This window comes from Notolepis coatsorum (genome assembly GCF_963971535.1).
Source record: "Notolepis coatsorum genome assembly, chromosome: 1".
NCBI lineage: Eukaryota > Metazoa > Chordata > Actinopteri > Aulopiformes > Paralepididae > Notolepis > Notolepis coatsorum.
The window spans coordinates 316618117-316632190 of record NC_140165.1 but is presented as its reverse complement, the minus strand read 5'-3'; the positions used below and the strand labels follow the sequence as shown (position 1 = coordinate 316632190).

Here is a 14074-nt window from a genome sequence, read left to right as displayed (position 1 = left end):
CATCACAGAGGAATCAAGGATGGAGGGGGGTGCCCTTTAAAAGAAAAAGAAGAAAAATATACATTTGAATGCACCCTTTGATTTGATTAGACATTTTTAAAGATAAAAGATTCCAGAAAAACGTCAAGGATGCTCGACAAAAGTCGAGACTTATTTACATTGTGGTCCTTGGTCTCAGACAGACGAGCAATACAAAACGGGACCATAAATAACTTGACAAACTACATAGACATGAACATTTTAAAAGCCGTACTGTATCGGACACCATTTTCATGCATTTTAAAATCTAGTTTTGGACATTGTCTGACTCTAGGAGCCAAGATTTTACTTTTTTTCTTAAAATTGTGCCGGCTATACTGATGCATTTTAGCTGCGAAGGTAGCAAATTCCAATTTGTGGCTACCCAGAATTTAAAAGAACATTTTCCCTTAGTTTTGAACCTTGGAATATGCAGGTCAGCAATGCTGGCTCTGGTGTTATGGGTATGCATGTCCCTGGTCCACTGAGAACTCAATCTCCTGATCCTGCTGTTTTGATTACGATCATCCGGTGTTGCGCTGACGTTGCCAAACTACAGTCGGTAATTGTGGAAATGCAGTCCCGGGAGAGACGTTACAACATCAGGATTGTTGGTGTCCCGGAGGGCAGCGAGGGAGGTCGTCTCTCGGAGACCATGCCGGAGTTGTTGCAGAAAATACTGGGGGACGATGTCCTCCCCAGCCCACCCATGTGCGAGTCGGCCTACAGAGCGGGCAAGGCCAGTCCTGGAGTGAACAAGGAGCCGAGGCCCATCATTGTTAAGCTAAACAGGCTACAACAGAGGGAGCTCATCATGCGGTCGGCCCGTGCCAGAAGGGGTGAACTCTGTCTCGGCAATCACAAAGTGGCAATTTTCGAAGACTAAGGCGATTGCAGAGTGATGTAAAATAATGCAGTAGTGTGAACGTCTCATGCAGGAGGACCTGGCGGAGGTAAACAAGCGGTTGTTGGCCGAGACGAAGGCTAGAGATCTGGCCCTGGCCACCGCGGAGATGCATGCCGACGCGAACAAGGTGAGCCGGGAATATCTTTGCTGAGGTCTGTGGGGGGGGCGTACAAGGTGAATGGGGCTTGGGAAGCTGATGTCAAATTTGCAGGGGGCAAGCCACCGTGTATACAGGATCACTCCGGTCGACGGGTGGATTTTTGGCTTACCAGATGGTTTGGAAGTCATTTTGTGTTAAATCTTCAAGACTATTGTGGGAGAAACCTCAACCCTTCCTCTGTGATAGTGATTTCTCAATGCAAATGAGTGTAAGTGACCCTCCAAGATGGCGACCGACCCAGCAATGCGTAGCAACCATCTTAACTTGCCCTGTAATATAAAGTCGATTGACCCAATCTCTTTGTTCATGATTTCAGTTCGCTTGTGGAGGTCGACCAGGAGTGGACATCCGTGAGATAGCTGCAGCCTTCGGTAAGAGGATGCAGCTTTTTGATCTAGCTGGTCTGGACCTCGAGACCGTCCAGAAACGCGTGATGCTGGAAGACCGAAGGGAGGTGGCTCTGCTGTAAGTAAATTTAATAATACAAATAAATCGTACATGTAATATGGTATTTTGAGTGGTAGAAAGTTTGTAACAAAAAAAAAAAGGCAGCCTAGCTATAGGGAGATGAAACTATATTAAATATATGAAATGTTTTTGTATTCAATTCGTTGCGGGGTTACCGGTAGCTTGGTGCGTCTGGCGAGAGCTTGTATGGAACGTGCAAGGATTTATATTGTCGCCAGTTCAGTGTCACTATTGTTTTTTTTCTTTTTGCTAGTATGGTCATGCAATTGGTATTACATTTATCATTTAGCTGACTAGCTAAAGCGCTGCGATATTTCCTAAATCCAGGCTGATATGCAGTAGCCTCATCCCTGGGCTTCAGAGCGCACTCTGAAGCCTCATAGTGTGGCGAACACACACCCTTTCTCTCTCTCTCTCTCTCAGTGCCTGAGGTGGAATTGGTGCTAGATTGAAAAGGGGCTGTATCTCGGAGATCAAATGAAAAATGATAGTTACGGCATATAGAACGGACATTCATACACGGCAACACTCTTCTGAACAAGGTGTGATAAACATGAAGCAATCTCTTCCTTGCCATGAAACGGGACCTGCATGGCGCTTCTTTCTTTATTCAATAACGTTTTACCCTGAGGGATGATTTACAATAAAGTGCTAAAACGGAAAAGTAGGCTACTACATTCTTGACGCTAGAACTCTCAAAATAGTGTTGGCATAAAAAAGAAGCTAGGCCAGCTATAGTTTAGTTTATTTTATTTGGATCCCCATTAGCCATTGCCACAGGCATAGGCTACTACTGGGGTCCACACAACAAAACAACACAATAACGCATACACATCACCAATCACACATACCCATCTACTCGATCATGTTTCAAGACTTATATGTTCACTTAAAGCACAACAATACTACATACAAATATATTAAATATCAAGTTCACCGTGCACATACCCATCTTCTCAATCACCCACTATTTTTTACATAGCTTGCATAAAACGTCTCGAGGTTCCACAAGTTAATAAAAATCCGAGTATTTCCAATCAGGGCTTTGAGATTGCTCGCAGTTGTTGTTTATCACTACTTGCATGTTCTTCAGCTCAATGATGTTGCGTGTCTCCTAACCGTCATGCAGCACATTCAGGCCCATGGCCACGCCCCCACAATCTAATTTAACAGTCTATTAACTTTAATATAGAATATTTGTTGACAGCCCTACTTAACAGTTCCTGCACACTACATCACCCCGAGTGGAACATGTTAATCCAAACGTTCCCGTACTGTACCGAAAACCCGCACCGAACGGTGGTTTTTGTGTACCGTTACACCCCTAGTAGCTGGCACTCGACACGGTGAGACTACTTTTATCATGTAGCCAAATGCTGGCAGGAGGGATCGGCTGCAGCAGAACACGGTCTGCCAGAGGGATTTAACCCTTTCACTGCCAGACTACAGAAGGTTAACCCTTTACTATCACACTACTGACGGTTACTGTCGGTAGTGTGATAGTAAAGGGTTAACCTTCTGTGTATTGTCTCAGTGAAAGGGTTAACCGCTTGGTAGTGCGGCAGTGAAAGGGATTTAAGGACGCTACCCTGAAGCTCCGAGACCGACTCTCGATCTCAAATTGAACTATTGGGAATGTTTGACCACTGAGTGTCTGACTCTTAACCACCAAAACCTGCACGGACGACAACGTATGACGGATATCATGCCAGTTAGGGTACCTTGTGTATACTGCACCTTGGGTTTACTTTTTCTATATTCAAATTTTATTTCCTATATTTATTGTAACATATAATATACCCGATGGGGCGTACAGACTCTTATCTGCACCTGTGTGTTTACATTGTTTATTTTTCTCATATTCCTATATTCAGTTAATTATAGTTTTATTTTTATATTCTGATACAATTTGATTGCCTATATTTATGTCTTTCTACTATTACCCTGCTATGAACGATCGCCCTGCTTCTTCAACTCCATTATGCCCCTTTTCAATGTTTGAATAGCACTGAAGCTCCAGACAATGATACGATGCAAGCTATTTCTGAGCTGAATCGAGAACACCATGACTGATGGCTCAGCCTGCTGTCACTCAAGTTTCACTCATAATGAATATGAGGAACGGTTCACTGAATGCGTTGCTTCTTGTGTTACGTTATCGCCATCCTGAGGTGGTCAGAGGACGAGGCAGGCTGCCAGTGACCAACATTGGTATCCCTAGATCCCCTGGCTAGTGGGGCAAAGAAAAAGAGATGGAATAAACAGTTTGATTTGAGACATTTCCATTGTGGTCCTTGGTCTCAGACATATGACGTATAAGCAATACAAAACATGACTACAAATAACACTAATGACAACCTACATGTAAATTAAGTAGAGTACAAACGTAACCACAGACAACAATGTGTAAGACAACATTTTCATTCATTTTAAAATCTTTTTTAACATTGTCGAGCAGCCATGATTTTACTGTTTTCTTAAAAATTGTGTCTGCTACTAATGCATTTGAACTATGAAGGTAGCGCATTCAGAAAGCTGCAACAGACCGGTCGACTGTTATACCTGGAATCTGGAGCAGCCCAGAGGCCCCTGCCTTAGCAAGTCAATGGGGGGGGGGGGAATGATGTCCCTTCATAGATGTCGGTGATGGTAGTGTAACTAGTGTTGCTATAAAACAAACTTAGCACAGGCTGCGCTCCGAGTCCAACCTGACTCCTGATTCCTTCATTTATGTTGGCAAAGTAAGTTATGCTGTCTGTGTATCACAGATGGTCAATGACTTTTCATAATATTCACTATTTCATCAAAGGAGCATATCATGGCACCCACAGCTGAAAAATGCTGGTATAGAGTTGCTGATTAGCCTCAACAAGTGGTTCTCAAACGAAACCTTGTCAAGGACTCCCAGATTGATGCACAATACGCCATGGACCTTCCCCAGGACCCCCGTCCGAGAAGACATCTGTTATTAGATACGATTTTAGTCTAGAATTCCGTGGTGTCTGTACTCTAGGTAGGAAGATGACCGTGTTCTGATCACAAGTTTCACTTTCTCCTTAACATTCTCTCATTGTACAGTAACTTCTTGTGAATTAATCTGGGGAGCCCCTGGAACTGGAAAAAGGCCCCCTGGGGGTCCCCCACACCGCAGATGGAGAACCACTGGCCTAAACCATCTGGTCATTTCGTGAATTGAAATTGCACATGGATACAAACAACCCAAATATTTTTAGCTTTTTGACTAAGTGTACTTCCAGGTCTTTTTACTCGAGGTCTGCGAGTCTTTAGTTACTTACTTTCACAAGGTTAACTGTGGATTTGCTTTGAGAGTGAAGATCTGTGAGGTCAAGTAATGGATTCTACCGCATTCTGACCCGATAACCCAACTGCAACTCTCGTGACCCGTAGAGGTTTAGGAGCAGGGGCGTGCACAGACAATTTGGGGGGCAAGGGCTCAAGCTTCAAAAAGGACACTTAACCCACCAAAACCCAGCGTTCATATTTGACAATAAGAATATATTAGGGCTGACGTCGACTAATCGATTGAAAGGAGCCGTAGTCTACTGCCAGATCTGTCGAATGAAAAAAAAAGAATTTTGCCTAATGAACACACTGGACAAATATCAAGATGTATCCATCAGTGGACCAATTGCGTGCCGTCCTCTCACAGAGGACAAGAAGCCTTCAGTCGACTCAGATGGCACCCAAAAAAGCACCATCTTCTGAATCACTTCAACATTTTTTACAGACGGGGTCCCCCCCCCCCCTGTAATGACGACTTAATTTGTGATTCCATTTGTTTTGCATTTTCAGAATCTAGGGATATCAAAGTCGATTATACAAATCCTTAAGTCGGGGACAGGCCTAGAATATGTGACCAGGCACAGATAGTAGGGTCTTGTTAACCCTTCCTCATCCCTTCAATATGGAATACATGTACATCCCTTAGTCCAAATACAGTCATGTACATGTAATTCTTTATTTTATTTTATGAAGACTAGTAACTTCAGTCCTCAACATACATATCAAATATTCAGGATTTTAACCCCTTAAATACCAGTTTGTGATTTAAACCGTGGCTTTTTTTTCAAGACCAAACGTAAAGTAAATTATTTTCCATCCCATAAATGCTAATGGGGTGGGATAATCGGAGCCTGGAGTGTCAAAGATGGCAGCACAATTTCTTTGATACATTAAAAAATTTTGTGCAGTGACAATTTAGCAGTGAAAACGGATTTCACGTAATGGCTGCGTTGTGGCGGCAAATAACCACATATACTCGCACATTAATTTCTCAACACTCATGCACACCACACTAAGACGTCCATAAAACACTCAAATACTTTTAGATACAAATATTTATTGACGTCCCTGGAAGGATGAAAGCATTTGCACACAGGCTGCTGCTGCCGGAAATAGATGACGCAATGCCACCATCTTGTGGAAAATAAATAATCATGTAAATGCCCAGAGCGAGGCCTAGATGAAAACATTTATAAAAATCTAAATTCAATCTGCAACGGCTCTTATAAAAAAACATGTTTAACATGGGAGTCGATGGGGCAACTTTTGGTCAAAAGGATTCATCTTGCTCTCATATTGCAGCAGACCGAAATAAAACGAATAAAAAAACAGCATTAAAGAAATGTTGCTCAAACAATCTGACTGACTTCATTTCAGGGCATATGCATCAAATAACATGTACAATAATGTCAACATTACCATAAAAGGACCAAGCTTCAAAACATTTGACATTATATGAAAGTACAGGTTCTTGCCTATACAAAATAAGCAAATCACTTGTACAATCGGGCAGATAATTTTCAATCTTGTCTTTATTAACAAAGATGATAACACCATAGCCCGTGTTGAGCTACAGAGCTTCAAAGGGGCTGTTGGCTGTTCTCTATTTAATGCATGCAGAACTAGAAATACCCACTGGCCTTTGCCACCTAACCCCTCCCCCACCTTTCCCAGGTGAGAGGCATTCACTGGTAGGGGGTCGGTGCGCGAAAGTTATCATAGCTCGGCCTATGTACGCTGTCTCTGTGTTCGGGAGACTGTGCATAAAAACCCGACTATAATCATGTCTCTACCACAGCTGTGAGTGAGCTTATTTTATGAAAAAAGAGTGAGGTACGGGCGAAAGTGTTAATTTTTCAAACAAATACCTGGAAAACGAATAAATAAAAACGAATAAATAAAATACATTTCCTTTTTTTTAAACGACTGTATTCTTTGCGGCCAGGTACCGGTCCGTGACCCAATGACAGTGGACCTCTTGCTATAGAGCTTTCTCTCTATACTCGTTATGCACAAGCTTACAGACTTGCGGAGCGCATACTAGAGTTATTCAATGCTACTGCCAGCCAGCTTTTGTGCGACGGAAAGATCATCTCCCAATTCAGATACAATGTAACACAAACTGTTCGAAAGATATTAATGTTTCTCTGCATATTTTCACACCGCCAACAAGGTACTGGGCATGTTGTCTGGGAATGGATTTTGATGCGTCTCCTTCCTCCCATTTCTGTGCGAGTAGCCACTCCCCTCAGACGCAAGCAACTGTAGTTTTTTTTTCACACGGCGAGGAAAATAATACTGTCTGACAATCTAACAATAATTAACACATTTACAAGTCGTGTTAAGTTTTGTAAATAAGGAGACTTATAAAGAACATTTCAAAGCACTCAAAATGGCCAATATCTCCATTTCAACCTATTTCTGAATTGTGCAAATTTTTGTTTTTTTTCAATCGTGAGCTCCTTAACAAGACTGGTTAGACTGTGCCGGGTCACATATATATATATAATATAATTTGTTTTACGAGCACATGGGGCAAAAAGGCAGGGGCAAGCCCCCCCTTCGGCCCCATCTGTGCACGCCACTGTTGAGTGACCTGATCGTACTGCTGTGTTGCAAGCAAATTAATACTAACTACCAGTGTGAGGTAACTTATAGATGGCACTGAACTTCTTTCAGAAAAGAGGAGAAACGTCAAAGAGAGCTGGAGCAACAAGTCATGGAGATGAAGGTAAGTGGCCACAAATATTGCGGGGTTCCTGGAGGGACTGCAGCTTGAGTATGAATAGAATGTCAATAGCTGCCTACGGTACAGTGTATATACAGCGATGCATATTTGTTATTTCATGCTTGTCGTTGCTAATCTGTCCGCTCCCGTCTGCCCTCTCAGATGATGATTATGGAGAGGATGAGGGTGTTATCCAGCTTGACATCTCAACTAACACAAGCGGAGGTAGGCTCGGTTAGCGGGTTTCTTTATGTAAAGTATCTTATAGATCCTTAAAATTCACCACAATGAATGGAAGCGGACATGGCCGGTTAGCCTAGGCATTGTCCAACTAACACCTCTCCCGAAGGCTAAGCTAGGCTAACGTGCAGCCAGATGGCTTTCTACTGAACGCACAGAGGAAACTGGTATCTATCTTCTTGCCTCTCTCTGGAGAAGACGGTAAGGTAATTTCCCAAAATGTTGGTGTGTTCCCTTAAGCTGTCCCCCCCGTCCCCCCCGTGCGGTCCATCGGCGGACCGCAAATGACATCCGGTCATAAATCAATATTTTTTTGTGTTTTATAAAAGTTGCGATTTTAATTTCAAACGTATTAACATCGTGAACATGTCACAACAGCATGTATAATGTATATCATCATCAATACGTTAGTTTAGCAATAGGTTAAAAGTGTCATTAGATAGATTTAAACTTTTCGATTTGCTAAAGTCTATTGCGAGAGGGTGACTATTTTGGAAATTTTGAACCATGGGAATTGTAGTCTTTTTGCAACATTGGTAGCTGTCGATCAGTGTTGGAATTTTTCCAAACTACACTTCCTGAAGGGATCTATGGGGTTCAGAGTTCTGTATGAATTATTTCAATAACTGTTAATATTCGGGATAATAAGCCACAAAAGGTAACGTTTTTGACAAATATTGAAAGGCTTTCAAGTTTCTTTTCCCTATTAACATGTAGGAACAATTGGATCTGAAATTGGTTTCTGTTCTTAATTCTTATGCATGCCTGGTGATACTAAATCCAAATTCAACTCGAGCATTTGAGAAGTCAGTACTGTATCTTCAGAACCTTCTGTTTACTCATCTTCCCTTTATTAATTTCCTTCGATTATTTTGTACACATTATCTCAAGAAGGTACTGAACGAGATCAGTGGCAGTTTTTTTTCTCCCCATTTTCTATTCTCCCATCCCAATTTTTTATATTTCAAATTCTTCCCGGTCTTGAACGTTGCTAGACTATGCCTCCCACTGGTCGGCTGTAGTGAGGATAGAAGCCTTACATCACGTGTCCCCTCCGGTACACGAGGAGGCAGCCTGTTGCATCTGTTCACCGCAGCAGCTCGAACTCTCAGTGGCCAGGAGTAACGCGTGGGAGGCTCACGCTGCCCCCGATACTTCCTGTTTCCGCCGCACCGGCATCACCCAACCAACCTGTAGGAGTCGCTGTCCACAACATCTAATCCCCACCCAACGGCTTTCCCACCCTCTAACACTGCCAATTGTGTTAGTATGACGGCCGGCCAAGCCGGTAGCAACGCCGAGAGCTGGGCTCTATACCAGCATCTCCTGCGTTAGTGGCGGGCGCCTTGCCCACTGCGCCACTCAGCCGCCATCAGTGGCAGTTTTTAATGTTTGGTCATTATTAGCATGGTGTTATTCACTGTCAAAGATGCAAAGAAAAATCATAATTCATATTCTCCCCGTTTCATCACAATTTAAGCAAGCCTAGTAATAGAGACAATATTTCTGACACTGAATACATTCCCTGAGGTCTGTAGATGTCCCTAGATACCAAGAATATGCAAATAGACATTGTAGAAGTGGAGCAATATTCCATTTACCTAGGTATATATTTTAGGCGGATTTTCAGAAAATAGGCTCCGGGTGGAAGTTCAAGTTTCTTTATTAGTTGTAATACAGAAGTACAGAATACTTTTATACAAAATTCTTCTTTCTCTTACGCTCCAGAGACTGTGCTAGACAAAAAAGATAAGTATAGCAATATAAGTCAAGTACGTAGACACAAGTGTTCAGTATGTACATATATACAATGTTCAATGCAGAGTAGAAGTAACTGAGTTACTATATAATAATATACAATATTATTATTATATACAGTGCAAAGCAGAAATGTGATGAGGTATGGGTTGTATTGCAAATTCTTTACCAATAAATATAAAGTGTGTTAAGTGGGTGCTGCAGTGAGTAGTTTGTTTAAAGTGAGTGCATGTGGATGTGTGTGCTGTGAGTGCATTTGATGGTTGTTACATAGTGTTATTGTTTGTTGAGCATCCTGATGGCCTGGGTATAGAAGCTTCTGAGTCTCTCTGTGCTTGCCATGAGACTCCGATATCGCTTGCCTGAATGCAGCAGTTCAAAGAGGCAGTTGTTTGGATGGCTGGAGTCCTTAATAATTCTCTTGGCCTTACCCATGCACCGCTTGTTGTAAATGTTCTGGAGAGTGGGAAGCCCCCCTCCAATTGTGTGTTCGGCTGAACGGGCCACTCTCTGTAGTCTGCTACGGTCTTGTGTGGTGCTATTCCCAAACCAAGAGGTTATATTGCCAGTCAGGATGCTCTCTATTGTACATGAGTAGAAGTTCTTAAGGATCTTCTGACTGACTTGGAACTTCCTTAGGCGCCTGAGGAAGTAGAGGAGTTGTCGTGCCTTCTTCACAACACTGTCAATTTGTGTGGTCCATGTCAAGTCCTCGGATATGTGGACTCCGAGGTACTCAAAACTGTTCTCTCTCGACCGGTGCCCCGTAGATGCTGAGGGGGCTGTAGTCCCTGACCTCCTAAAGTCCACAATCATCTCCTTTGTTTTGCTGTAGTTCAGGGAGAGGCTGTTCTCTTGACACCATCCCGCTAGAACCTTGACCTCCTCCAGGTAGGCCCTCTCGTCGTTTGCAGAGATCAGGCCCACCACTACTGTGTCGTCAGCTAATTTGATGATTGTGTTCCGCTGTGCCACACACCCCTGGGGGGCCCCTATGTTGAGTGATGGATGAGGAGGTGCAGTTGCCTGCTCTCACCACCTGGGGTCTGCCCGTCAGGAAGTCCAAGACCCACTGGCAGAGGTCATAGTTCAAGCCCAGGTCCCTGAGCTTGGCTATGAGTTTGGAGGGGACTATGGTATTGAATGCTGAGCTGTAGTCTATGAACAACATTCTCACATAGTTCCCCTGCCTCTTGTCCAGGTGTGATGCTGCTGTGTGCAGCACATGGGCTATGGCGTCCTCCGTGGACCTGTTGGGGCGGTATGCAAATTGCAGGGGGTCCAGGTTGATGGGGACGGAGGAGCAGATGTAGCCCTTCACTAGCTTCTCAAAGCACTTCATGGCTATGGAGGTGAGAGCTACAGGGCGGTAGTCGTTGAGGCAAGCGGCCTTGGATTTTTTGGGTACAGGGATAATTGTAGACTTCTTCAGACAGGTGGGGATGACGGCCTGTTCCAAGGACGGGTTAAATATGTCAATGAATACCGGGGCCAGTTGGTCGGCACAGACTTCTAGATACCGTCCAGTCCTGCTGCCTTCCTGATATTCACTTTCTTAAAGGTCCTACTCACCTCATGTTCTGTTGCGTCTATACTTTCCGTAGCCGCATTTCTGGCAGACGTTTCTGGTCATGTGACATGTGCGCCCAATAGCGCGACGAGCTGTGTCTTTGCCCATTTCCACGTCAAATAGCCTGCAAACTACCTGGCGTTCTATCGCCATGCTCTAAGACAAACTCTAATCTTAACCAACTTCGAAAGAGTGCCTAAGCTTAACCGTCGAAAGAACTTGCCTAACCTTAACCAACTTCGAAGATTGCCTAAGCTTAACCAGTGTAGAAACTGGCGTCGGCCAATCGGAGAGCGTCTGCCAGAATGCGGCTACGGAAAGTATACAGGCTGTTCTGTTACCCTGAACACTGAGTCTCCATCAGCAGTGTCCCCCCCCCCCTCCATTGCAGTGGTTTGTAGGCTGGTGTTATTCACAGCCTCAAACCTCGCATAGAAGGTATTGAGATCATTTGCTAAGGAGATGTCACTGTTCAGCTTGAGGGAGGTGCCTTTGTAATCTGTCGTTCTGAGGCCCTGCCACATAGCTCTAGAGTCAGCCTGTTCATATTGAAGTTCAATTGTATCCCTGTAGTGCCTCTTTGCTACTATTACTGCTCTCCTGACATTGTATCTCGCCACCTTGTGGTCATTCATGTTGCCTACCACAAGCCCAGCGTTGTAGGCTGAGGTGCACGCTTTCAGAACCTCACGGATGGATTTGTCTACCCAGGGCTTTTGGTTTGGGTAAACTCTAATTGTGGTAGTGGAGATTGTTATCTGTTATCGCGGAAGAGGTTAAGTATATTTTATTTTATATAACTTGTGTCACAGGAGACCTACCAAGATATTCAAAGCGAGATCAATGCTCTCCGAGCTGAGAAACCTACAGAGGAACCAGGAGCCTCTACGACCCAAGCGGCTTCTCCAAAACGACGAGGCAGGAAAAGAAATCCTGAGACCACAAAAACGGTGACTAGTATAATGGTATTTAAATGAGAGATATTTTTGGATCCATGATGTAATTTTAAGACTAAAGAAAGCATGTACTTTACCATGGCAGAACATTAAATAATATTTTTGTATTTAATCAAACTACCATGATGCCTTTTCTGTAAGGGACGTTCCCACTGTTAATTTATTACTTTTGTTAAAATAGTACAATGTTTGATTGACCCCTCTCTCCTAGGCTGGTAGGAAAGGGAAATCTACAGAACCTCCAGAGCAGGGGTCGGCAACCTTTACTATCAAAAGAGCCATTTGTCCCCCCTCCCACAATATAAAATTCCTTTGGAGCCGCAAAACCAATTTACCCTTAAAATGAAGATAACATTTTATATATGGTTATCCCCAAGCATACCCCACATTTGGCATAAAACGCCTGACTATTGCATACCCAAAGTAATTTGCGATTTATTATACTTGTAGCACACAGTTTGTTGCATTAATGGAATTATAAAGCAACAAATAGAATTTTTTACTTTTTATTGCTGTTACCTATAACAAGCTCTTATGAAGAGGAGAAAAACACTGGCAACTGTAGACTTACTTTGAAATAAAACCCTGAACTATGCAGGTATATTTGAGTCTTTACTTATTTGATAAATGTTCCACAAATAAGAGAGTCTACTTTGAAAAAAGACTACCATGTGTAGACCTACTTTGAAATAAAACGGGTAAGCCTGCATCGTAAGTCGTGAACGCAAATTAATCTGTCCACGCTGAATTAAACCCTTAATTTTCCTCAGACTTTCCTTTTTTTGGTTTTATCCATGGTTAGCTTACTGGGGGGTCGGAAACTCAAGATTAGCCACTTGCAGATGGCAGGGAGGGGCGCGGGTTGTGACTTACTGTATATTTTAGTTGATGAAATAGTTTTTGTACGACATCGATCTCCAAAATAAAAATGACGTTTTTATTTATTTTTTTACCAGGGAGCCACAGCTGATTTGCTAAAGAGCCGCATGCAGCTCCGGAGCCGCAGGATGCCGACCCCTGCTCCAGAGGAACCACAAGTCCCTACGAGCAAGGCTAGTTCTCCTAAACAACGAGGCAGAAAACGGTATCCTGAGAGCGCGGCGGTGGAGAAAGTGACGACTGACGAAGCACCTGCACACTCCACGGAAGAAACTAAGGCACCACTTCCGAGGAAGAGAAAAGTTGGCAAATCGAACTTGCAAGAGCCTTTGCAAGCTGTTAACAAGGTAATGAAATGTGTTTTGGCAATGGTTTTTACTTGCCTCTAATTCTCTCCCATTCCTATTTTGTTGTTACGCCAATTCCACATGGTGGCGGTCCTGGTTGTTGCGCTATCCAGTCTGTCTGGGGAGCGTGCCGCCGACCACATGTTTCCTCCGATACCAGCGGAGTCGCCAGCCGCTTCTAACATCCAGTATAAACAAATCCATAATTAATATCATTTGTGGTTCAAAAACATCTGGCCTCCTTGATCTTTGTTTTCCTGACTGCTATAGTATCACCCTTGTGAAAATCTATAATGGTATTTCCATTAATTTTGTGGTCACTACCTTGATGGTATAGTCACAAAATGATGAAACGACAATTGTTTTTTAATTGGATTATACCATGGCCTGGGTGAACACTTTATTCTGATTGTCTGGACGGGTGTTGAATATCTTTCGATATACTGCTAGAGCAGGGGTCGGCAACCTTTTTGACATGGAGTGCCTGTTTGAAATATAGTTGTAACTAGTTTCAAGTTTCAAGTTTCTTTAATAGTTGTCATACAGAAGTACAGAATACTTTTGTACAAAATGCTTCTTACTGTTGCGCTCCAGAGACTGTGCATGACAAGATAAGTATGAAATAAAAACATAGTAAAAATTAGAAGTAAAAAAAGAGGTCAGTGTTCAGTTTAGACATATGTACAATGTTCGTAGACGTAGTTACCATACAATATACAATACTGTGCAGTGTACTAATA

General features: G+C 43.1%; 1 protein-coding gene across 1 annotated transcript; it reads left to right on the top strand.

Annotated features, from left to right (window-relative positions):
• Positions 1-914: 914 nt before the first annotated feature.
• LOC311226374 (uncharacterized protein) lies at positions 915-13201 on the top strand (the record flags this gene model as incomplete). Its single annotated transcript, XM_084311804.1, has 7 exons — positions 915-1052; positions 1402-1550; positions 7536-7587; positions 7747-7809; positions 11965-12102; positions 13065-13145; positions 13187-13201. Exons 1-7 carry the CDS (start codon positions 951-953, stop codon positions 13199-13201), a joined length of 600 nt encoding a protein of 199 aa, XP_084167930.1. The 5' UTR covers positions 915-950.
• Between the last annotated feature and the right edge of the window lie 873 nt (positions 13202-14074).